General features: G+C 54.8%; 3 protein-coding genes across 3 annotated transcripts; all 3 read left to right on the forward strand.

Annotated features, from left to right (window-relative positions):
• Positions 1-506: 506 nt before the first annotated feature.
• On the forward strand, positions 507-3,622 carry LOC115610269 (dentin matrix acidic phosphoprotein 1-like). The gene is made up of 4 exons (XM_030491495.1): positions 507-710; positions 810-857; positions 1,325-1,579; positions 1,738-3,622. Exons 1-4 carry the CDS (start codon positions 522-524, stop codon positions 2,995-2,997), a joined length of 1,752 nt encoding a protein of 583 aa, XP_030347355.1. The 5' UTR covers positions 507-521; the 3' UTR covers positions 2,998-3,622.
• A 328-nt stretch (positions 3,623-3,950) lies between these two features.
• IBSP (integrin binding sialoprotein) lies at positions 3,951-17,744 on the forward strand. Its single transcript, XM_030491720.1, has 7 exons — positions 3,951-4,019; positions 14,126-14,190; positions 14,272-14,322; positions 14,442-14,513; positions 14,678-14,737; positions 16,737-16,838; positions 17,151-17,744. The coding sequence occupies exons 2-7, from the start codon at positions 14,137-14,139 to the stop codon at positions 17,742-17,744; spliced, it is 933 nt and encodes a 310-aa protein (XP_030347580.1). The 5' UTR covers positions 3,951-4,019; positions 14,126-14,136.
• A 3,101-nt stretch (positions 17,745-20,845) lies between these two features.
• Positions 20,846-25,313, forward strand: LOC115610224 (ovocleidin-116-like). Its single transcript, XM_030491370.1, has 4 exons — positions 20,846-20,911; positions 22,352-22,405; positions 23,120-23,212; positions 23,322-25,313. Exons 1-4 carry the CDS (start codon positions 20,846-20,848, stop codon positions 25,311-25,313), a joined length of 2,205 nt encoding a protein of 734 aa, XP_030347230.1.
• Positions 25,314-25,541: the final 228 nt, after the last annotated feature.

Consider the following 25,541-nt stretch of genomic DNA (forward strand, 5'->3'; position numbering starts at 1 on the left):
GATGTGCAGTGCAGTTAGTATGCCCTGTGGGGATGCGGTGCTGGGCTGCTTATGGGGCTTGGAAAATGAGAGCAGAGCTGGAGGAAAGCCCCCCCGTTTCACCTGCCTGCACAGGTAACCATGCTGCTGGGATGCCAGACCAAGCTGGGGGATGCAGCTCTCCATGTGGTTATCTTACCAGGGGCTCCACTTTGGGGCAGCAGGAGGTTCTATGGGCTGTGGGGACCACACCAGGTGGGAGGCACAGCACTGCAGCTCATGGTCTTATGGAGCTGCCCATCTGTGGTGCCTGCTCCCATCACTGCCCCTGATCTCAGCTGGGTGGCTGGTGACATTACTGTGGGAACAGGGAATTTGGAGGAGCTTTCCCACTCTTTAATGATGCTTAGACAAAGTATCTGCAAGAACATGGCCAGTTATTTAAAATCCCAAACTAAAAGGAGGTTCCTGCACAGAAGATGCCAGGAAGTGGCACAAAGACAAATCCTTTGCTTGTTTGATGACATGCCAGGTTCAGCACCATGTGCCAGGATGGAAAGGCTGAATCAGCTGTAAGGGCTTTGTGGGGCCAAGTTACAGCCAGGGGCACGTACCAACGTCTTGGTCTAGTTGCAAATGCTTTTCTTCCTATTGCAGCCACGGGGACCACAACTGACATGAGGGCTGCATTCCTGCTGCTGCTCCTCTGGCCCGTAGCCTGCGCTCACCCTGTAAGTACCCATGGACAGGTACTCAAACCCCAAACCCCAGTGGTTTTGCCCACCCAAGGCACACCGGTCACTGATCAGATGTCTCCTGGATGTGTTTAGGTGCCTGGCCACGAGCCTGCCCGCTCCCGCCGCAGCGCCCAGCAGCAGGTAAGCCATGGGGTGCTGCGGTCCCACAGGCAGCACGCTCATACGGCAAGGGATGGGGAGCCAGCCCCAGGCAGGCATCCTTGGATCAGGCACCTGGGAGAAGAGCTGCTGCTTCTGTGGGTCTTTGAGCTTTGCCCATCTGCTCAGTCTTCTCAAGGCTGGGTTGGTTTCACCTCATTTTGCCTCATTTCCTTGTGCGTATTCCCAATTCACTTTGTGCGTGAAACTCCTGAAACAAGAGTTTCTCTGCTCTGAACTGTCATGGTTTGGGCTTTTCTGTGTTGCCCTTTTATTGGTGGCTACTTTTTATTTGCATCAGCAGAAACAACCAAAGGGTTGGGGTAGAAGCAATAAAATAGGCTTGAGTACTTGCATGGCTTAGGAGTGATATATCATCCCATAGCAGTAGCAGTAAATGTGCAGTGGTGTTTAATAACCTAAAGCACTGTATCATGTTTTGCCTTCAGGACACAGCAAATGAAGATTACATCAACAATCTGGGTAACCTCTTGGATGATGGAGATGGCAGACATCCTCCTGCCACTGGGGAGACGGGGGACAATGCCCTTGCCTGGGACCCAGCAGTTGGGAACGCTGTGGGTGAGGAGCTGGGCGAGCATGGTGGCCAAGACAAGAGAGGCAGAGCTGGGGAGGCTCAGCACCTGAACCAGGTGGACCATGAGGGTGCGAGTGCCCGGGATGGGAACAGCCTGGGTTTCCTGGTGAGTGAGTGCAGAGGGGTGTTCTGCTCTGCCAGGAAAGAGCACATAGCCCCAAATCTGGTCTCAGTCAAGGTTGCACTTGGCCTGCACATTGAGCAGTGCTGGTAGTGCCTGTGACTGCAAGACTTTGCATTCATCTCCATTTGTCACCTCCATAGGAGGAGGATGCACGTGATGCTGATGATGGTGACAACGGAGAGCACCATGGCACTGGAGTCAATGGGCTTCCCTCCCAGGCTGGCGGGCTTCTGGATGAGGAGGACGACAGTGGGGATGACACCTTTGATCAGAACGGGCAAGAGGACGGGGGCGAAGGTCCTACCTACATGGCTGGTCCTGATGGGGCAGGTGAACTTGACCATGATGCTGGCCGTGGGGACACTGGAGCTGGTGGAGGGCACGGCGACAGCAGCAGCAGTAGCAGCAGTGAGAGCATGGGGGCAGACCACCGGCAGTACAGGAACTATCTCGGTGGCCAGTATGAGCGGACCTACAGGCACAGAGGGGGCAGCAGCAGCAGCCAGGAGGAGGAGGAGAGCTACAACTTCGCAGATGAAGCCATGCAGGGTGATGACCCCTCTGTCTTTGACGGCCCAGTCAGCAGCTACAAGGGGCGTCGTGCTGGCCCCCATGCCCTGGGCAGCAGCTGGGGGGCTGGCTCCCACCAATGGGAGGAGGGTGACAGCAGGTCCCCAGAGGTGGAGGATGCTGACTCGGAAGAAGACAGCCCATCCACAGAGGGCAACAGTCAGTCAGAAGAGCCCGACACCAGCCAGTCAGAGGAGAACAGTGCGAGCCGCTCCAGGGAGGATGGGGATGGGGAGGACAGCCCATCCAGGGAGGATGAGGACAGCGAGTCCAAGGAGAGCACTGCTGACCAGTCAGATGAAGAGCCAGGGGAGTCCCCAGAGGACATCTCCAAGGAGGCGCTGAGCACGTCAGGTGAGCACAGCAGCAGCCGGTCCCGGGAAGAGCAGGAGGACCAGGAGTCTGCTGAGGACAAGAGTGCACCATCCACACCTGACAGCGAGTCCAGGGAAGATGATGGTGACCAGAGCCCATCCACAGAGGACACTGCAGAGGAGTCAAAGGAGGACGAGAATGACTCCAACCCTGACGGGGATGTGCCGAGCACATCAACTGAGAGCCAGAGCGCATCACCAGAGGATGACGGCAGCCAAGAGGATGATGCAGGTGAGGACAGCAGGTCCACAGAGAGCAACAACAGTGAGTCTCAGGAGGAGGACGATGATGAGGAGAGCCACTCTCAGGAGGATGCCACCCACGAGTCCAGCAGCCGTGGGGACAACAGCTCGCCACAGAGCCTGGAGAGCGGGAGCCGCAAGCGGCGGCTGGGTGCCTACCGCAACAAGCCCGCTGCCGACTCCGATGACAATGACTGCCAGGATGGATACTGACATGTGCCGCACAGGCTCATTGGTGCTAGGGGGTGTGGGGGGAGGAGGGTTTAATTTATTTGCTATATAGCCTGGCTGACTTCTTCCTGAGGAGATGCTGTGGGTAAAATGGAGGTAGGTTCTCCACGGCTCAGTCTGTGCACACTACACAGGGTGTGAAGTGGGAGATGATGCCAGACACAGGGAAAATGCCCAGCTGCAGTGAGAAAAGCCATTTCCCAAACCAGAGAGCAGCCAAGAGCTCTGAGTGCCAGCAGGGTGATGCTGCCCACTAGCTACATGAGCACAGTGGCGGCTCAGCACTCCGGGAGCTGAGTGTTCACCCCTTGTATTTACCTACCACTGCCCTAAAAGCGTCTGTCCAGACTCCAACAGGAGCTTTCTGTTAGCTCCGTGTCCTGCACATAAGGAGGAAAAGCTATAGCTGGTGTGCACGCGTGGTGCGTGGGCTCAGTGGTGTGCAAAGTACCACTTCAGGATGGGATGTATGTAATATTTTGTAAGAAATGTACAGAAAGCGTTATATTGTATCCTTTTTGCACTTGTATTTCAAAGCTGAAATGTACCCTGTTGATTTCTTTAATTACCATTAAAACCATCACACTCCATAGTGGTGTGGTCTGAAGTGTTGCTGGTTTTCTTTCCGGGGGGAGTTGGGTGCTGAGATTTGGGGTTGGACTAGAGTGAGCGAGGAGCAAGTAGCAGGCTGTTTGCACAGGCAGCCACAGCATGCTGGGGTGAGGGGGAAAGCAGAGGCTGAGGGATGCTCCCAACCCCTATTTCCAGGCACCCCAAGGGCCACCCTGCCCTGAGGTGACCCAGCAGCAGGGTGGAAAAGCTGGCTAACGACCCCAACGAGCTGGGCCTGGGGCTTTGCTATTTCATGGCTATCAACCCGCTGCAGTGTGAGCAAGGGTTGTTCTGCTTTTCCTGAGGCACTGGGAAGGAGATGCTCCAGGGCACCACTGACTCTGGGTGCTCACGGTGGCTCCTGGTGCCAGGTCCCCTGCAGCACAGAGCAGGTAAGTGAGGATAAAGGGGTTGTTGTGGGCTCGTAGATCATGGGCAAAGCTTCTTTTGCTCAGTGTGTTTCTTTTTTCCCTTGTGCAAGTAAACAACACATTATTTGTTTAAAATCCCACCCAGGCGCTTTGTCCTGGTTGACGTGTGTGATGAGCTGTACAGTCATCAATGCGTATTGATGCTGGGGGAGGAAGCTGTGGGCTGTTGCGTAGCAGCACAGTTTTACAGCATGGAGTTGTGGCTGTGCAGGGGATAGTCTCTAAGGGGTCAGCACAAGAGAGCGCATGCCTTTCAGCTGCCTTGGATGTCACTGCTGGGCATTGCAATACCAAACTCAAAAGCCAGTAAATAAACAGCTTTTTACTGCTTCTAGAAAAACTGCACATAATTGGTAGGCTCTTTCCACCACTGGAAAAGCTGAACAGCTCCTGGGTTTAGTGGAAGTTGTATTAAATTCCACCCTGTGTAAGCTCTTCCTACTTCCTAATGAGATCAGCTCTGAAACGTGCAGCTTCCCCACACTGCTGCCTCTTCCCTGACCCTCCGCCCCGCTGGTCCCCACTTCAGAGAGGCTACCTCAGCTGTGACTTGCCCCTTAGTTTTTGGACCCCTTGCATTAGATGTGTGAGGAGTTTGGTATGCTGTGATGGTGGTGATGCCTGTCAGGGTCGTGGGTACCAAACTGCTGGTGCACAGCCCCATCGCTGGGGTCAAAGACAGCAAGCACAGGTTTGGCTGCAGCCCAGAAACGCAAGAAGGGCTGGATGGCAGCTGCTGCTTTGGTTTAAAATCGTAGTAATGATGTGTTTGCTGGCTCCTCTGCGCAGCGGTGTGGGGTAGGGCTGCTGTGAACTCTCCTGTGTCCAGCAAGCGGTGCTGCCGCTCAGGCAGTGGGAACGCTCCGGGTGCTGGCTAGGTCACATCAGAGGTGGTGTTTGCGTGGGGACAGCGGGTGGGGATAACAGGCACTAGGAAGGGTTTTTTGGCGATGGATGCCCTGCAGCTCTGCTGTGAGCCCAGCCCATGAGCAGGATGGCTGAGACGTTGCAAGGGTGAATGGAACAAGCTCTGTGAAACCACTTCTTGAAGGTCGTGCGTGACTCTTTGCTTGTCCTCATCACGAGGCCAAGTGAAGGGGAGGCGAGTGCTCGTCCTCCTCTTGGTTCATGAACAGAGAGAAAAACCGGGTTGATCTGGCTTTAGCTTGAGCAGGAGGGGTGTGTGCGTAGCAAACAGCCACGCAGCACCCCGCTGCACCCTGCGCTCCCCCTGCACGTGGGTGCCCTCCACGTGCCTCCCCAGGGCTCTGCTGCCGTTACACGCGTGTCCCCACCAGCAGCGCCCAAGATTTGCCTCCCGCTGGCCGGCTGCTCCCCAAAGGCCGGGGAGCCCCTGCCAGAGCTGGCTGCTGCCTGCCAGTCCTGCCAGGGCGGCTTCCCACGGGACTGTCCCTCCCGGCACACTGGGATGGTGAAGGGGAAACCTCTCATCCAGCCGCGGGGAGGGAGCTGCTTGTGTTGCCCCCACACAGGGACATGCCCAGCACCTGGCAGCACGTGTGTGTGAGGACAGGCAGGTTTCGGGGGACACTGGTGTCCCCCAAATGCTGTTCATCTTTGTGTGAGTGGAGCCACCCTGCTTGTCGTCTGGAGGGCTTTGGTGGCCAGCAGCACTTCATAGTGTGAGGTTTTGGATGGCCAGAGATAGCACGGCCAAAAGATCATAGAACCATAGAATGCTTTGAGTTGGAAGGGACCTTAGAGATCATCTAGTTCCAACCCCCTGCCACAGGCAGGGACACCTTCCACTAGACCAGGTTGCTCCAAGCCTCGTCCGGCCTGGCCTTGAACACTGCCAGGGATGGAGTATTCACAGCTTCCCTGGGCACCCTGTGCCAGGGCCTCATCACCCTCATAGTAAGATAAAAATATGCTTGCTTTGAGGATTTTAAGGCATTTTTAGCAGCATCCCATGTGTTTGGTTTTTGCAGTGTGCGCAGTATACCTCTGAGTGTTCCCACTCTCTGCTGCTGGGCAGGGAGGAAAAGCAGCTGAGAAGGTCAGCTGCAGGCTCTGCCATCACTGGAGGTGCTCCTGCATCCAGTTTTGGGCTGATGATTGTGCGATAAAGTCATAAGGCTCAGCAAACCTGGTGGGTTAGGCAAGGACAAAAAATGCCCACGTCAATGTATGCATTTTCCTTATCCACCCACATGGCATTTTTTGTGCGTTGGGGGTGGCCTCTAAAGCTGCACACAGTGATTTACCCAGGAACCAGCACTGGGGTTTAAAGCAGGTATTTTTGGTTGCATTTGGGTTTGTGAAAACACCAGTCTGCACCATCTTAAAAGAGAAGTTTCTTGTTTGGGTTTTTTTTTTGGTCCTTTCCAAGAAGAAAAAAATCTATTTTTAATAAGTAGCCGGTGTGGCCGAAGCAGTGGGAGGCAGCAGCACTGAGCCCTGCATGGCTGCTGGACTTGGGGTGCCACGGCATGCAAGCTGAATGCATTCAACCCCCTGATTTTCCTGGCTTGGGTGGGAGAGAGACCCTCATGGCCCTCAGAGCACCCCTCCATCCAGTAGCAGCTCTTCTAGCAGCAGCCAAGTGCCCTTGGCTTCCCATGCCTGGCTGAGCGACACAGCTGGCTGCAGGCTTCTCCTTGGCCCCTGTTTGCCTTTACAAAATGGGAATATCTGCAGAAGAAACAATCAGATGGGATTGTGCCTTCTGTGCCTCCTGGATGGACTTCTGTGATGGTTTTCTGCACCTCTCCTATGAAGACAGGCTGAGAGAGGTGGATAAGAGAAGCCCCCAGGGAGATCTTACAGCCGTCATACCTAAAAGGCTCAGTAAGAAAGCTGCAGAGGGACTTTATACAAGGACATGTAGTGACAGGACAAGGGGAAATGGCTTTAAGCTGAAAGAGGGTAGATTTAGATTAGATATTAGGAAGAAATTATTTTTTGTGAGCGTGGTGAGGCGCTGGCACAGGTTGCCCAGAGAAGCTGTGGCTGCCCCATCCCTGGCAGTGTTCAGGGCCAGGTTGGACGGGGCTTGGAGCAACCTGGTCTAGTGGAAGGTGTCCCTGCCTGTGCCAGAGGGTTGGAACTAGATGAGCTTTAAAGTCCCTTCCAACCCAAGTCATTCTATGGACGGGAACTGCCCCTCACCAAGTAAGGCCAGAAGAGTATGATTGTGTTTCTCTGCCCTTTTCAGTGGGGAGGAAAAGCCTCTGATGGAATCGCTGCTGCCGTCAACCTGAACAAAAGAAATGTCTCAGCTGTGGGAAAACAGCCAACAGCCTCTGACCTCAGTGAAACCCCAAAATGTTACAAACCTTTTGAATGCTCTAAGAAATTTTTGATTACAGCTCTCTTTACTGCCATGCACTTCAATGGCAAATAACTTTCCCCCACCTCCCCAGCACAGCCATGTCCTGGGAATTCTGTGGTCTTCCCAGCACTGCCCCAAGGAGTCGGGCACCACAGGATGGCACATAAAGTGCAAGCATTGGCATCCTCCTGCATGGCACCCCCAGAACTCTCTCTGGAGACCTTACAGAGTGAGCAAGTGTTTTGCAGTTCAGGTTTTCCTGTTTTCACACCCTGAAATACAGAGCTGCAAAGAGCTGGTGTTTTGTTTTACCAGAAGGCATCAAGTGTCTGAAGACAAGAGCTGAACATGCAATTGGGGAACAGAGGCAGCACTTGCCCCCTCCAGTTGCACAGAGCAAAAAGTAGGTTCATTATAGCACGAAAACTTTGAAAACCTCCTTTTTCAGAAATAAAATGAATGCCTAAGAGTTAAGGTACTTACTGCAACAGGCATGTACTTGTCTGTGTGTATATGGATACATATACAAGTGTTTTGCAACTCATGTATGTATACAACAACAAATAACCAGTACAAGCTAGTGGTCCTCTACTGACACGGGCCTCTGCTGCAAATGGCAACTTTTTAAGCCCAAATGCAGGTATTTTTGCAGGTTTGAGCAGGGCCTTCCGTGGTGGGGAGGTTGGCAGCCATTGCTGGTGCCTCCACACCAGCCAGGTGCCTGACTGTCCAGGGATGCTAGTTTGGCTTTGGCAGAGAGCTCAGTTCCTGAGCTCAGTGTGCAGGTTATCAGTGGCACCTCTGCAATGAACCTGGGCTGTCTGCCTGCTTTCCTCTTGAAAATGTGGCCTTTTGGGGGGGGTTTATTTGGGTTGTTTTCCTCCTGGTTCTGTCATGTGGCTGTGTTTGAGGGCTCTCACACACAGATGGAGGCAGCAGCCTGGTGGTGGGACCAGTCCTGGTAACTTACTCTACATGGTGCAGAGTTTCTTCCTCCTGAAATAAACAAACTAAGTAGAAAACTAGAGGAAATATGAGATACAGATAATGCCCAGACACGTGAGGACCTAGGTGGTGGCAAGTGCTGGGACTTGCAATATTGCTGTGACCTTGCCTTGGTGATTTGCTGGGTTCCCTACAGTTAAGGCCGCCTCAGAGTACTTGCGTTACAAGCTACTGGTGGCTCACGTTTTGCCAGGCATGTGAGTAGAATTAATTTCCTTTATCTGGTTTCTTGCCTCAGAGAAAAAAGAAAATCGTATTAGATGTTTACTTGCAGAGGGCCAATATGTAAAGGTTGTGTACTGATAACTGAGGTTGATATGTGGTGCATTTCAGGTGTTCTCTCCCCCTGCTTTTATTCTAAAATTGATTGCTTGCACACAAATAACAAGCTCCATGCCTAGTTGATGTTGGTTTGTGTTTGGGTTGATGCCAGGAGACGGAAGGGAGATGAGAGAGGAATTCTTATGCTGTTTCTGGTGCACCCTCTCCTTGCTCATCACTTCGCTCCCCAGTTCATGGCTCTGGCACAAATGCTCCCATCCCTGACAGCATGTGGGGAGTGGTGGGAGCTGGGGCAAGCTCTGCCTCTGGTGCTTTCCCCCCCAGTTTTGGAGGTGCCATGGCCACTGCGCAGCATGGTGCCCCTTTCCCTGGCTGCAGCAGCACCTTGGCCTCTCCCCTCCAAGCTCAAAGTGTCTTTCTGGTTTTGTTTTTCTATACTTATTTTTGGCCCTGAGGTTTCCTTCCAGAATAGCTCCAGGGCGTGGAAATAGGATGGTGCAGCCCCAACCACAGCCTCGGCCCTGCAGTGGGCCCGAGCAGGACTGGAGCACACTGCTCTGCTCCCTTACCGCCCTGCAAAAATAACAATTACTTTTGGACATAGGAGCTGTGTCAGCCTGCGCCAGGCAGGGACGCTCTGACCGTGAGGTCTCCATGGGCTCCGGCTCCTACATCAAAGCCATAGGCAGTGCCCTTGCTGGGCCATGCTGGGTGCAAGCCCACCCGGTTGCAGCACAGAGCTGGTGTCAGCAGCTGGCACAAACCCCACCAGCGCTGGGACATGGGGTTGTCTTCATCTGCTGTGCAAGGGCAGCGATGTGCCCGTACAGGGCTTTGGGAGCGGGCTGCCTGCCTCACCCCTGCTTGCTCACCAAAGCGTGTAACGAGCAACATGGCAGCGTACTTGTACATAGAAAAAACCCGATGGGGGTGCAGAAGGGAAACCATTGCGTTTGCACTCATGGGCTGCGTGCTGCACACCCGCCTTGTCATAGAATTATAGAATCAGCTGGTTTGGAAAAGACCTTTAAGATCATCTAGTCCAACCGTTCCTGCAGCACTGCCAAGGCCACCACTAAACCATGTCACTGAGGGACTCATCTACACAGTTTGTGAACACTTCCAGGGACAGTGACTCCACCACTGCCCTGGGCAGCCTGTTCCAATGCCTGATCACCCTTTTGGTGAAGAAATTGTTCCTAATATCCAATCTAAACTTCCCCTGGCACAGCTTGAGGCCATTTCCTCTTGTCTTGTCACTTGTAACTTGGGAGAAGAGACCAACCCCACCTCACTACAACCTCCTTTCAAGTAGTTGTAGAGAGCGATCAGGTCCCCCCTGAGCCTTCTCCAGAATAAACCCCCCAGCTCCCTCAGCCGTTCCTCACACACTTGTGCTCCAGACCCTTCACCAGCTTCGTTGCCCTTCTCTGGCCCCGCTCCATCACCTCAATGTCTCTCTTGTAGTGAGGAGCCCAGAACTGAGCACAGGATTCGAGGTGCAGCCTCACCAGTGCCGAGTACAGGGGGATGAACACTGATGAGGGCCTTTTGGCCACACTATTGATGATACAGGCCAGGGTGCTGTTGGCCGCCTTGGCTGCCTGGGCACAAGCTGCTCCTGTTTAGCTCCATCAATCAGCACCCCCAGGTCCTTTTCCTTTGGGCAGCTTTCCAGCCACTCTTCCCCAAGCCTGTAGCGTTCCATGAGGTTGTTGTGGCCCAAGTGCAGGACCCGGCACTTTGCCTTGTTGAACGTCATAGCACTGGCCACAGTCCATTGATCCAGCCTGTGCAGAGCCCTCTGCAGAGCCTTCCTACCTTCCAGCAGATCAACACTCCTGCCCGTGATCTCAATGTGGCCCCAAAAAATGGGTTTTTGCTGCTGTCACCAGTTGGCACATCGCCTGGAGGCAGGTGAGCTGTTCCATGTTTTGTTTCCAGCAGTTTATGTGGAAAGGCATGGTTATTTTCATGAAGCTGCTCCAGCCCTGAGATGTGACGCCTTTTAAAATGTATTTATTATTATTTTTCTAAATGGGAACATTTTGGATGTGTTTGTTCAACTTCCCTGCTGTTGTCCCTGCATGGTGCTGTGAGGTTGCTGCTGCTGCTGGCCTGCACATGCAGCACCCGCTCCCTGGCCCAGGGGCTAAACATAGGTGCTGGCCGCGGGAGGCACTTCAGCACACGTTAATTATCCTTTTTAGGTGCTTTTTAGGGATCTTGGGTGAAATACACATTTTTTATAGTCAGTTCTCTCTTTTTTTTTTTTTTTTTTTTAAGCAGCCTACAGCAGCAGCCCTTTAATTACATTAGAAATTGCCTCCCACCAGCACTCTCTGTTCCTCAGCCCTGATGAAATTCAAGCTCAAAGCTGGGCACGGGTTCGCTGCTCTCCCGCTCAGGGCAGCCCGTGGGGCAGTGGGAAGCAGGGTTATCTCTGTCCTCTGCCCCCATCACCCCTCCAGCCACCCCAGCTCCATGGGGATGGGGGCTGCTGAGCCCCTCGCGATGCTGGTGCCTCTCTTTACCATAGGCTGCTGCGTTGGCACAGGAAAACTGCATGGCTCCGGTTTTTTCCCTTCTTTTCTTTTTTTTTGATGTGTGTGGGTTTTCCTGGCCCGAGGCGCCAGCCGAAAGCCACAGCCAGCTCCAGGCTCCCTTGTAATTATGGCTCCTCACAGTGACACAAGGGACTTTGAAGCCCATGGGGCAGGCACAGCTGAGCCCCAGGGTTTGCATAGTGGGCACATGGCCTGGATTGATGCAAGGGCTGCTGGACCCCCGGTGGGGCCGCAAGGGACCTCTCCATCCCCAAAAGCATGTGATGCGCATGGTGTTTGGCCAGCACTTAGCAGCTCCCCACCATGTACCTGTTGATGTGGTGGTGCGCAAAATAAGGCAAAATAACAACAACAAAAGAAGTGCTTTGTGTTTCTGGTCCTAATCTGGGAATTTGATTAACTGCAAATCTTTTGCTTCCCAATCAAATTCAGACTCAAACTGGGCTTCCCTGGATGTGGGTGAGGCTTTCAGCCTCTGATTTTTGAGCAGAAGCATGAATGTTCAGGTCTTCCACTGCAAAGAGGACTTTTCTGCCCTAAATAACCAGGGTTTGATCACTGGCTAACCTGATGGTCAATAAACCTGCTGGAAAGCATGCATTTTCCAGCACTGCCATTCCCTCTGGGGGTTGTAGGGCTGAAGGCATCAGGTGGAATTTGCAATTCTCCTTGTCACTGTGGGAAGCAAAGCTGCATTCAGTGAGGAGTCATTCCCCTGAGCTGCTGCAGCCCACGTGCATGCAGGAGCAGCAAGGGGCCTTTGCCATCAACAGCGCATCACTTGTGCAAGAAAAATCTGGGAAAGAGGGAGCAGAGGTGCACTGGAGAGATGGGCGGCTGAAATCCCAGCAGGAAACAGTAAACATAGGGGAAGGATGTCTCTGCAGAGGTGACTGCCAGGGGGCAGCTGCAGCACCCATGTGCCCCCATCCCCTGCCATCAGGTGCAGGGCAGGAGCTCTCCGACCGCTGGCTGTGTCCTGCCGTCAAGGTCCCTGCTGAGCTTTGAGTGCCCATGAGGGTGGGTTTTCCACATCTTTTTTTGCCCCAGGCAGTTATTCTGTTTTGCTGGGGACATGTACAGAGCCACCAGGTTTCGGCTGGGGAATACCTGACTTTGCAGAGCCAGGCTGGCCCCTGCATGGGTCTGCGTGGTTCAGGGAGTGTAAGAAATGAAACAGATCTGCATTCTGTAGCATCACTGTGGCAGAATGTCTCTCAAGGGGGGACTGGTACCACCTGTATCCAAATCCCCTTTTCTTTCCCTGCCCTTCCTGAGGCCTATTTCACCTCTGCAGGCAGCCTGGAGAGGGATTTGTTTGGATTTAGCCTTTTTTTGTCTTTGATGGCTATGCCCAAGTGCCTGTGGAGCCAGGCCTTTGAGGTTGGTCTTTTATGTCTGCTTGAAAAAACAGTGACAGAATTTCCCAAAAAGGGAGGCAGACACCCCCTGAGAACAGATTTCCCAATATTTATTTTAATTTAAACCCACAGTATTATTATACCCTCTGGCCTTCTCTGGCCGTTGCTCCGAGGCCAGACCCTCAATTAAGCGGCACAGTGCAAACCTCCCCAGGTTTGGCAGCGGTGCGGCCACTATGTTTGTGCACCAGATCTGCCAGCGCTGAAGTTTGGGGGTTTTCTGGTGCACACTGGCGGGCTGGCGTCACTCTGGACAGGGCGGTGACTGGCCGGGGGGGGGGGCAAAAATAGACCTTATATCCCAGTGGGCAGCAGCGGGAGGAAATCAGTGCTGGCTGACTCCACGGGTAGCCATCGGTGCTGTGCCTGGGTAAGCTTGCTGCTGCTTTTCCCGGCTGGGTTATGCATTGCTGTCTGCTTTCTGTGGGGGGATGGAGGGGCTCAGCTTGCTGGTGGGGCTGGATGCTGCTTTTAGCCTTTTCCTGGATCTGTGGCTTCATGGAGCACTTGGGTGGAGGGGATGACCATCTGGAGCCTCGCTGCATGGCCAGGGAAGGTGGCGTGTGGCCAGTTGTTTTCTAGCCTGAGGTAAACAAAGATAGGGAAAATTCAAGGGCACATAAATATAACAACTCCCTCCCCCCAAAAAAAACCCCTCAGCACAAGTTGATGGTGGGTTTAGCTGCAGGAAAAGTAGGAAAAAGGATGGTTAGTGTGCCTGACTGAGGCTGGAGGGATGTTGGGAGCATCCCTCTCTGGTGGGAGGCTGGGGTGCTGTGGGTAGGATCAGACATGCTCCTTGCTGGGGCCATGATGAAGGCAGGCAGGCTGAGTTTTGGTGGGGCTTAGGGGATGCAGCTCAGACCTGCCCAGAGCCAAGCCTCCTGCCCAGATATGCCTACAGCAGGCTTGTTGCATTTGTTCCTTGCCACTGCTATTTTTGTCAATGCAGACTGTAGAAGCAATTATATTCATTTCTTTTGCTTGCTTATTTTTATTCTTCTTCTTGCTTATTTATTTTTCCTCCATGAGGTTAACTCTCTGCGGTGTAATTCCCATGAGCATTGCTCCCTGGGCAGAGCCTGAGCAGGTTGCAGGGCTGTGGGAGGGCGGCCACAGTGGGCAGCGCTCCTGCCGGCTGCTCCTGTTCCATCTCCAGTGGGGATTGGCATTCCCCACTCACTTGCGGGCAATGGGGAAGCAGGAGCGACTGGTCCTGCTCAGGGAAAGCAAGGCATCTATTAATGGGTGAAACTTGCTCTTCTGGCTTCTTGCAAACCTAAAATGTGTTCATGGAAATTGAGGCAGATTTGTCAAAACTAAAAAAGGAAGGACTTGGATCTCTGGAGGGGCTGGGTGACCCCATCAAAAGCTTGCTGGTGCTCAGCCTTTCTTCTCCCTGCTCACCCATGTGGACACAAGCACCTGTATGGTTTGGGGTAGTGACGGAGCTTTCTAGCTGGAAAGCAAGTTCTTGCCATGTTTTGCTGTTCCTAGAGAAAGCAGCCATGAGGACTGCCCTGGTCTTCGCCTGCCTGGTGGGGATAGCATGTGCCTTTTCGGTGAGTGCCAGGCAGCTGGGGGGACCCTCAAGCCTCACCAGGGCTGGTGTGGGACATGTGCCAACCCACCCTTTTCCCCAGGTCAAGAGCTGGCTGCGGCGAGCCAAGTGGGATGACTCAGAAGAAAACGCGGTAGGATGTCCCCCAACCCCGCATGCCCAGCCCCGCGCAGTGCTGCCCTTGAGGATGGGGACGTTTCGGTCACTCAAGCCCCCAGCCTGGTGGGATTTACCCCCTTCTTCTCCCGATAGGTGTTCAAGAACAGGCACCGGTATTACCTGTACAGATATGCCTACCTGCATTCCCCGCAGCAACGGTACCAGGTGGGTGCTTCAGAGAGGCTGCTGATGCTTTGCTGCCCACCGAAAGTGGAGATACTGAGATGGGGCACGATCTGCCACTGGCTTGCAGGGCATCTTGTGATGCTTGTGATGCTAATGGAGATCCTCCAGCCTGGCTATCTGCAGCTTGGTTTTCCCTCTCTTAGGGCAGTGACTCATCGGAGGAAGAGGGGGACGGCTCAGATGAGGAAGAGGAGGAAGGGGGGGTGAGTATGGCAAACCAGCAGCCTGCAAAACAAATACGGGAATTTGGGGGCTTTCTTTGGTTTCGTAGTCTCTGCTCATCATCTTTTGTGGCTGCTGACCGCCCACAGCCTCGCGCTCTGGATGCGACTGGATTTGCTACTCTAGGCTTTATTTGATTGTGTTTTGTATGTTTCCTCTTTTTTTCTTCTTTTCTAAAGAGAATGGGCGGGGGATGCACCAAACAACTGAGACAAACTTTCTGGGTTTCCATTTTCAGTGGCTCAGAAAGGAGCAGGACAGTCCAAAGGGCAGACACAGGGAGGCTCACATGCAAGGCAAAAGGTGCTGTTAGGGACTCCTCTTACCTTCCCCTTTCAGGGTGCGTTGCCCCCACAGTGCTGACAAAATTGCTGTGGGAAATACGGTTATGCTCCGGACGTGTCTGTGTCAAGGGACACAAACTGATGCTGTATTGGGAAATGCACATCTGTACCAGCCCAGCTGGTAACACTGCTCCTGTCTGCTGGGTCAATATGAGATTGGGCACCACTGCATTTGAGAGAGCCACTCAGGCCCAAAATTAAAAGCCAGGGATTGCAAAGGTCTCTTGTGCCTCACCAGGCTGCAAATGCTCACAATTAATCCAGTAGTCTCTGGCACACAGATGTTTTGGGACAGGGATCCAGCGCGCTTGGAAACCTATGTGTCAGGTCTGATCACCTCTTCTTTTCTTTTTTTTCCCTTTTCTTAGTGATTTGAATGCCAATTTTAGGGGTCTTTTTAACAGAAGTGTAAGCCTGGGCATCTGATCTTAAACCCCCCTTTGGAGGCCCGCGTGGGGCTGGGGTGCAGCATGAGGGAGCCTCTGCACCTCCCTGCAATTTGCCCCTTTCTGCCTGTTGCTCTCCCCTACCACTGGGATCATTAGGGGTAATTTCAAGTAGTGGGATGAGACAGGCAAAGGGGGAATTTCATTCCTGAAGAAGGAATTAAGAGATATGCACAAATGTGGCTGCATTTGGGGAATGTAGCCTGCTGTTCCAGGCAGCCCCTTTTGTGTCAAGAGCACCAGAGCAGTGGCTGCTCTGGAGGAGGGATGCAGGGGATGGTCAGCAAGATAAATCATGATGAAAGGCCCCAAGGTCTTTACAAAGCCCTCAGGTGTGTAAAGAGCACTATTATATTGGCTACTAGATGGGGGACATCACTCCTGCAGACTCACTACAGCAGGCTTCACCATGCTGTTTGGTGGCTCCCCTGGTGGAGAGGAAAACAGCCTGGTTTTTTCTGGCTTCAGATACACCCGTATTTTAAGTGTCCGTATTTTGGTGGCCCAAAACACTCAGGTGAGTGTCCTTCGTCTTGGCACACAAGCAATGGGGGGGGGATTGCCCTGGTCAAGGATGGCAGTGATCCTGGGTCTCCCTGCCATGCCTGGGTTCATTTGCTGGCAGCAAGGTGCTCCAAGGGCTGGGGAGAGGGTGAGCTGCCCCACTGCAGTTCTGCAGTGGTTGCTCCAGTCTCTGCTTGAACTTGGCTTATTTATTGCCTCTTTTAGCAGCATGGAGTGCTGTGCACCCTGCTGAGAGACCTGCTTCACTGCTGCGTGGTCTCTAGGGCTGAGCGATGCTGATGGCTTATTGCTGGTGGGATTGGGGCTCACGCTCTCACCGCCTATCTACACATTGTGTGTCTGCAAGTAGTGTGCCTGGGGCTTTCTTTGTTTGTTGGAAACTGGGAGAGGTAACTTCAAAAGCAAACCTTTAGATGCTTCGTAAAGCAAAACGCGCAGCCAGAATGGGAACACCCAACTCCAGCCACCACCACTTAATTGCATGGCTGGGGCTGCCCTGCTGCAGCTTCTCCATTTCAGCCTAGGGCGAGACCCGTGGGAAAGAAGGGAACTTGGAGCAGCACCCAACGCCGTGCAGGGATGCTGTGTGCCCCCCTCACTGCTGGGAGGGCCGTGCTGCGCTCCCGCTGCTGACCGCCTGCCCTCTCCTCTCCCTGTCCTTGCAGAAGGCATCCCATGCTGGCACCAAGGCAGACGGCCACCCCATCGGAGCAGCCCCCGGAGACAGCAAGGGTGGGCTGGGAGGAGACCTCGCATGCCCCCAGCAGGTGCGGTGTGGGGGGCTGGAGGGGAGCTCCATTGGATGGGGGTTATGTTCAATGCATGTTTGCTTGCATCCATGGGATGCCCTGCACTCTGTTTCTGCTTGAGGGTCGGCTGTGCAAGATACCCGCAGCTGGGCCAGGCTCTGGGCACTAACTTGGCAGGAGGGTTGGAAGGAACACCCCAAAAAGGAAGCCTTGCCATGCAAGGGATGGGGGCGATGCTCAGCTCTGCCTACACCTGCCCCATGTCACGCAGCACCAAAAAGCTGCAACCTCCCAGCACCCAGCTAAAATTGTGTTATTTTCCCCTGCCAGGGCAAGGGCTGCCAAGGGCTCCCAAAGGGGGACAGGAATGGCACTGCGGGCAGGGGGGATGACTCTGAAAATGAAGACAGTGATGAGAATGAGGAGGAGGAGGAGGAAGAGGAAGAGGAAGAGGTAGCCGAGAATGAGAATGGTGTCAATGGCACAAGCACCAACACCACTGAGGGAGCAGATGGACCTCATGGCAATGGCACTGCAGTGGCTGAGGAGGGCACTGGTGCAGCTGAGGAGGAGGAGGAGGAGGAGGAAGAGGAGGAAGAGGAAGAAGAAGAAGAAGAAGAGGAAGAGGAGGAGGAAACCGAAGCCACCACCATTGCCAGCACCACCAGTGAAGAAGGGCTGTCCCAGGCAACCACCACGGGAGATTTGGCACCCACGGATGCCACCACAGCCGGGGAGCAGTGGGAGTACGAAGTGACGGTCGCAGGCCATGGCCGGGGGGACGAGGGCACCACCGACGGCAGCTATGGGGAGCAGGACGAGTACGCCCGTGGGGACAGCTACCGGGCCTACGAGGATGAGTACGGCTACTACAAGGGGCACGGCTATGATGTGTATGGCCAGGATTACTACTACAGCCAGTGAGTGGGGGGTGAGGGGCAGCCCCAGCGCTGGTCCCCCCCTGCCCCATCCCACTCAGGAATGTGCATCCGCATGCTCCCTGCAGCCGCCGCACACCAGAGGGGATGCCAGGCAGCTTGTGGTGTGCACTGGCTATGTCCCAAGCTTTTTTGTATCTCACAAAGTGAAATGAAATAAAGCAACAGAACTGAACTTGTTGGTGACAAAAGCTTTGCTGCCAAATTTGCTGGGGTCAGCAGGGCAGCACAGCGCTTGGTGGATTCGAGGGGCTGCAGGTGCTCATGCTGCTCAGGGTTAAATCTCTTTATTCCAGCTCAGATGCACACAGAAGGAGGGAGAAGCAGAAAGACTAACTGGGAAAGCATCTGTAGAGTCCCCTCTGAAAAACAGAAGGGCATTTTTAGGGTCGCTGCTGTGGGATTACTGCCACGTCTTATGTAGACTTGACGTGAATTTGCAATATGTGGGTAATGATAACTTTACGTCTTCCACTCCTTGGTAGCATGCCTCCCACAGCCTGACCACACACCAGGCAATATTAATAAAGGTAATGACGTTAATTTCTCTTCTCGTGCATCACTAGCTGTAAATGCACATCTCTGTAATGACAGCTTTGCTCCTGCATCCCTGTGCCAGGCATGTGGGTCACAGCAAATCCGAGCACCTCGAACATGTGTTTTGGACAGGAGATCTGCAGCCCAAAACAGTCCCTGTCTCTCCCCGCCACACAGCCTCATCCCCAGGGCAAGGGAGGGGTGTCACAGTGGCAGTGGTGCATCTACTTGCCTCCTGCATCAGGGATGGGGTGCTAGGCTTGTGGTCCCCAAGATCTCCACCTCCCCATGTGAGCATGGCCCCAGCCAAATGGGGATCAGCACCAGGGACTGGGAAAGACCAAAAGCCTCTGGGTTCCAGGCAGGTGCCCCCATTTATGAAAAGCGATGGGTTACGGCAGGTACCGCGCTGCCCTCGCACTCCTGGAAAGGAAACCTGTGTTCAGTTCCCCATATAGGCCAACCTGTAGATCAAGTTTCTGTTCTCCACTGCTGGCCACTGTACAAAACCACTTCCATGTGCCAAAGCTGGGCTGCAGCCACCAGGATGGCAGGAGGTGCTGCCTGCAGGGTGGGCACCCTGGAGCCAGATCCCTGTGGTGGCACTGGGGAGCCCTGCAAGCTCTTGTGGCAGGGGAGCCCCATTGTCCACATCCCCAGGGGTGCCCAAATACGTCAGGGAACCAGCAGGGACAAAGGGCCCTGGCACTGCCGGGGGCCGGGTCCCGCTCCCACGGGGCACATGGCCCAGTCCCATGTGCGTCAGTCCCCACAGGCACCCGGCCAAAGCTCTGCCTCCCTGAGCCAAGGTGTGCTGGCTGCTGCTCCACTATCCACGGGGCTGCATCCGACTGCAGCTCCCTGGCCCGGTGGAAAGGGCAAGTTTCCTCCTGGCCCTGAGATTTGCTCCCACCTGAGGCTGAATGCTGATGGTTTGAGTATTTCTGGTGTTAATGCAACAGTTGTGCCTGCTCTCATGGTTTGGGTCGAGGCAGGGTGATGGGTGGGATGGCAGCTGTTGTCACCATCACCACAGTGAGCCACTGAGTCACGCTGGCCACAGCAGGGACAACTTCCCTGGGCATAGGTGTAGGTGACCAGCAGTACTACCAAAGATAGAGGGGACAGTAGTAGCGTACATATGTTGCGCACATCCTTGCAGCACCTTCTTACACTAAAGGTGGGCTTGAAGGAACCTGTGCAAACACTGCACGAAAAAATACCTTTTCTTTTTTTTAACCACTCTTCTATTTTGCACTTGCACCAGGCTTAGCTCAGGGGGGGTTGAGGTTGAAACCCCAAAAGCAAGTGTTGGAAGCTACGGTGTGGTAGCAGCTCTCAGCTTGGCCAGCACTGTCCCACAGTGCCTGTCGTGGCGGCAACCAGGACAGGCTCAGTGTATCAGCCTTCTCTTTCTGCAGCCCTATCAGGCTTTCCCATGTCAGTCACAGTGAGCATGTTAAAACCCCCTGCACCCCCTCTTATCAATAACCAGGCTGGATGTGTGCCACACTAAGATCTGCGCTAATCATCGAGCAATTTCGCCTTCAGAACAGATATTTATAAACTGTGCTTTCTGTTTATCCAGCCAGGTGGAACATTTGATAGCTGTCTTCCACCACAAACACATTTTTAGCTGGAAATTACTCCCCCTGGTTATCTGCGGGCGCTGCCAGCCCTGACAAATGTCCCTGGGCAGGAGCTGATTGGCTCTGCGCACCCAGGGCCAACTTTAAATTTCAGCAAAGTGGACAGAGCCTCCACGGGCTGCTGCTGGGACCTGCCTCCGACAGCAAAAGGTAATCTTCTTACCTACTTTGCCTGGCCTGCCTCTCCCTAGCACTTCGGCTCTGCTCTCTCTAAGCAGGGCATCTTCTGCTTTCACTCTGGGCAAGCCATGGTGGAGACAGGGAGATGGGCCGAGCCTCGGCTGAGCACATCTCTGCGTTAAGCTCTCTTGAACCTCTGTTGCTTTGTACTGCTGATCCTTGTGCACGGATTTCCTTCTGATGTTTTCTGTACCAACTCTTGCATGGTTGGATATAGTTTCTGGGCTAGACCTGCGAGCCCAAGCCAGGGTGGATGGGTGAAATGAGAATTATTAGCCAACAGAGCTGTCGTCTTCTGCCATGTATCAATGCTGTTGAAAGCAGGGTGCAAGTGTCTTAATTCAGGCTTATGACTGTATGGCTTAGCCTCCGGTGGTTTTGGTGGTCATTTATTGCAAATATCCACCCAAAGTGTTTTGACAGAGCGTGTTAAGAAGCTTTAACAGTTAGTGTCAGCACCCACTCAGTGCTGCTGGCCATGCGTGTGTCCTCGCCTCACTGCTGTATGCCCATGGTAAGAGCATCGCCTTTGCTGCAAGGAGTGCAGAGAGGCACGGTGATGCTGAGGGCCACTGAAAAGGCTGGGGAAACCAGGGTCACTGGATAACCCTGTGCTGTAGGAGCTTTTGGGTTGCTGCTGACCGGGACTGTTGGGTACCACAAGTTCCAGGAAGACAAACTTCAGCGACGCTTTCCTTTGTGCCCCCAGGAGCTGCCCAAGATGCAAACAGTCCTCGTGTGCCTGTGCCTGTGCCTGTGCCTGCTCAGCACAGCCTTCTCGATACCCGTGAGTATGGCTCTCCCCAGCTTCCCAACATGCTGCTGAAAGCATGGGGTGTAGCACCCAGTGCGCCCCACCATGCTTTCAGCAGCAGGAAAGCATGAGTTGTGCTTGCATATAGCACCTCTGGGGCTTGAGGTGGGGGAGTTGAGGTGCTGGCACAAAGTTGAACCCAGCAGGAAAAATATAGATCAGTACTGAGGTGCCTGAGCTGTTGGCCTGGGATCAGCCTGAGCGGAGCCATGGGAAGGGAGGCACAGGGAGGATGCTCACCTTACCCATGTGGGTAACAATGGTCACAGAGGTGCCTGCAATTATATGCCAGCTTTCTTAATGTGAAATTCAGACAGATGTAACTGAAACAAAGGGCAAACTAAGATAAATAGGAGCCATTTTGCCCCCCATACCTGTTTCCCAATGTACTAAATATACAGCTAGGCTGAAAATCTGCTCCTGGTGAAGGCATGCTTTTCTTGGTGGGGTAAGGAGGAGGGAAGCCATCTTCCCTGAGGGCTGGCCCCAGTTGTGTGTCCTTTAGCCCCCAGGGCAAGCTAGCACAAGCAGGTCTGTTGCAGGGCAGCACAGGCGGGAGGCAATAAATCAGCACAGATTTGCTTTTCAGATAGGGGCACAAAGAAGAGCCAGGTAATACTCTGCTGTGTAACCAGGGCTGTGATCCAGCCTTTGACATTGTCCACAAACAATGGAATAACCCCAGAATATTTAATACTCTGGGGTGCATTTCTGCCCCTTTCAGCTGTGCTCGAGGCACTTCAGTGGCTGATTTTGCTGAGATTGGAGGTGGCTCAGGGCCACATTCTAATGTAGAAAATGGCTTGGTGAGGCTCACAGGATGCTCCCACCTCCAGGTTCCCCATGGCTGGGGGATGCGCTGGCCAATACATCCCAAAAGATGCCAGGATAATCAGGGGAAGCCAGAAGCTTGTACAGAAACCTGGCTGTGGGGGCACAGCTGTTGCTTCTGAGTTGCCCAGTAAACACTGGGAATCACCACCAGTTAAACCAGCTCCAGGCTCTCATTGCAGCCAGATCCCAGACATAAGCTGCAGCATTGTGGTGTGAGCAGCGCTCTGCAATAAAGATACTCTGCAGCAGAATCCAGTAAAAGGGTATTTGCAGACCAACAATGTCCTATTAAAAGTAGCTGTATCCTATTAACAGCATGCTGTAGCAGGATTTGCAATACTTTTCGGACCCTCAGAATGGGGTTTTGACCTTTCCTACTACTGCTGGCTTTAAGTCGGTACCCCAGGCAGTGCCTGGGGATTTATGGGCTTATCAGCAGTTTTCCCACCCTTTCCTGGACACCGTGGCATGCCCATCACACGAGGCAGGGAGAGTGCCTGGCAGCGGGTGCTGGAAACTGCTTGCACACCAGGGCAGCATTTGACACCTCAGCTCTCATTTGTGTTTTGCTGCCCACAGGTACCACTGCCGCCGCCTGGGAGAGCTGCCGGGAACTGTGCAGGACAGCACCGGGTATGTCCCCCCTGTCCCATCCGGACCCTATGGGATGCCCTGCAACAGGGGCACAGGGAGAAAAAGCCACTTTTGGAGGGCAGCCCCAGTGAGCCACAGAAAATCCCCTTGTATCTGAGCAGCCCTTATAAACAGCAGGGGAAAGGAAAGGTGTGATGTGCTCAGGCAAGGGAAGGGCTTCCCCCACCAGCTGCTCCTCTGCCCCTGCCCAGCCCCAGAGCACAAATGCTCAATGTACCCACAGGTGAGGTTGCAGAAGTCCCAGGCCCACTAAAACCCTGCTATAGGGTTGGATTTTTAAAGTGTATCAGTGTAAAGTGCATCAGTAGCAAAATTCAGATGAGTAGTGTGGGAGAAAATGCCTTGTTTTGCCTATTGGAAGCCAGCTGCTGTCTTTCCAACACTTTAGTCACCATCAGTCCCGTCACTTATGTCTGATGGGAACACCAACCAGGTTTTTCATTCAAACTATAAGCTACCTAGCAAAAATGAGCCCAAGGGAAAGCCAAACCCCGGAGATCAGGAGGCAAGCACATGAATCCTGCCCAGGTCCCTGCCCACAATGGCAGCTACAAGGCGGTGAGAGCTACTGCCCTTCTCAGGCTCCAGTGGATGCTGGTAGGACCCTGCTGCAGTGCCAGGTACAGCAAGGCACGCTCCTGCCATCACATTTACTAAGAAAATTGTGGGTTTTGCTTCTTTCTTCTCCACCAGATACTGCTGAAAGGCTGCAATGCCAAGCATGGCTTCTACGTCTTCAAATACGTCTACTCGTTTTCAACACGGAGGAACCAGACGCAGATAAAGGTGAGGAGGCAGCCGGGTGGCACGGCAGGGCCCCAGCTTGGCTGTGGTGCCACACGCAGCTGGCAGGCACCGGGGCTGGCACTGACCTCTCCCTTATTGTACTGCACAGAAGGAAGAGGCCGACAGCCGGAGTGCCGTCCCCGGCCGCCAGCTGGGTGAGGATGACGCCAGGCAGGGGCTGACAGATGACAGGACAGCCCCAGAGCATGGTGGCAATGGCAGCACGGTTGTGATAGAGAACGGGACCAGCTTCAGGCCCGACAACCGCAGCACTGCAGGCGTTGGCAGGGATGCTCACAGACCTCGCCCGGGCACTGGCGCTCGAGCACGCGGTGGTGTTGGCATTGCAGGTCCCACCCCGGCCAGCTCAGAGGGCAGCGGTGACCTGGATTTGGTGCTTGAAGTTGATGGTGGTGTTTCCATTGTCCCCGAGGGTGGACGCTCCGGTGAGGCTGTGGCAGGGAACAGGTCCAGTGTCAGGAGCGAGGACAGGGATGTTGGTGCCCCTGAGGGTGTTCCAGTGGAGGGGGCCATGACAGCTGGCAGGGAGAGGATCCCTGTCACAGGAGGGGCTGTGGATGAGGGCAGCGGTGAGGCCACCATCCCTGTCCAAGGGCAGGAGGGTGCCATGCAGGGCCCAGGGACAGGAGGCGCTGCTCTTGGTTCCGTCACCGAGAAGATGGAGGATGTTCAAATTGATGCCAAAGGTGTGGATGAATACGCTTACATCCCTGACTCCAGCAGCATCACCATCACTCGTGGGAAGGTGGGCAGCACACCAAGGGCCACCAGCTTCACCCAAATCTCTCCGGACAAGGACGACGAGGTCAACATCTTCATTGGGAGGGCCAATATCCGCGTGGGAGAGCAAGAAACCACCCAGGCTGGTGCTACTGTTGGCAGCGAGGATGACGGTATCCCCACTGCGGCAACTAGCAGCCCCCTGCCCAGGCTGAGTGTCACTGTGGCGCACGATGGCAGTGATGATGATAATGGCATCCCTGCTCACAGGCAGCCTGAAGGACTGGCCACCACCGCCACCCCAAGCCATGGGTACAGCATCACCAGCAGCCCCAGGTATGGGCATCCTACAGGAGATGATGAGGATGGTGCCACCACCATTGGTAATGGAGAAGGATCAGTGGCCCCTGGCCCATGGAGGGTCACTGGTGGTGACATTACTGTCCCCGCGGGTGCTGGCATCCATGGCAATGACAATGATGTGGCAAGAGGTGAAGGGCAGAGGTTTGATGGGAGGCCGGGCCTCCTGGTTGTCACCACCCAACAGCAGGAAGGTGACGAGGAGGCTGATGCCACCGTCCCAGCCGAGGGAGCCAGCATCCGCCTGGGCACCACCATGGCCTCCTCTGGGGTGAGTGAGAAGGACTGCACCACCACCCTGGGGACGGCTGGTAGCCACAAAGCAGGCGAGAGCACCGTGGCAGAGAGAGCGAGGAGCAGGGAAGTGGGGTCAGCCACCCCCCAGCCCCGCCGGGAGGGACAGCCCGGGGCAGGGGTGAAGGTCCGGCCGGGGGGAGCAGGGCTGGACAAGACCCCCAGGACAGACAAGGCGCCATCCCCACGCGGCAAAGCCGGCGGCCAGGCACCAAGCAGGGCCCAGACGAGGGCTGGCAGCCGTGGCGGTGATGACGGGGACAGGCCACGTCCCACCGCAGAGAGGGGCAGCGCCCCTCCGCAGGCAGGGCAAGGCAGGGGCAGCGTGGCAGCAGGGGGAGGCCAGGAGCGGGAGAGAGGTGTCAAGGCGGGATCAGCGGTGGTGGGCGCCGGGGGAGGCCGCCTGCCCGGGCACCACGGCAGGAGGCTGGGGGCTGGGGCGCCAGGCACGTTCGCAGCGCTGGGCCGCAGCAGGCAGCTGGACCAGGTGAAGCGTGCCGACGAGCTCCATGTCCGCGAGCAGGCCTTCTATGCCCTCGGCGGGGCGGGGGGCGGCCCCCATGGCCCCTACGCTAGCCTGGGGAGCGCTGACAGCAGCCAGTCCTCCGAGGGGGAGCGGGGCAGCCGCAGCGATAGCCGGCAGGCAGAACCGCAGCCCTCGGAGTGGGGAGCCCCCCATGACCGCTGGAGCCGCGGGGCCCTCTGAGGGGTGCTGGTATCCACCCCGGTGGGCTCCAGCAGTGGAGCTGGGGGGTCCCATGTGTCATCCCCCCACCGGCATCCCCGATGCAGGCGCTGCTCTTGCCTGGGTGAGGGGCACCCTGCACATCGCTGCGTGGTGCTTCGCAGTCCAGGAGCCAAAAATCACTGGTTCATGCAATCCTGCTGTTAATTGGAGGGGGGCTGCATGCAGCGCTGTGACAGCAATGTATGG

This window comes from Strigops habroptila, chromosome 7, assembly GCF_004027225.2.
Source record: "Strigops habroptila isolate Jane chromosome 7, bStrHab1.2.pri, whole genome shotgun sequence".
In the NCBI taxonomy this organism is placed as follows: Eukaryota; Metazoa; Chordata; class Aves; order Psittaciformes; family Psittacidae; genus Strigops; species Strigops habroptila.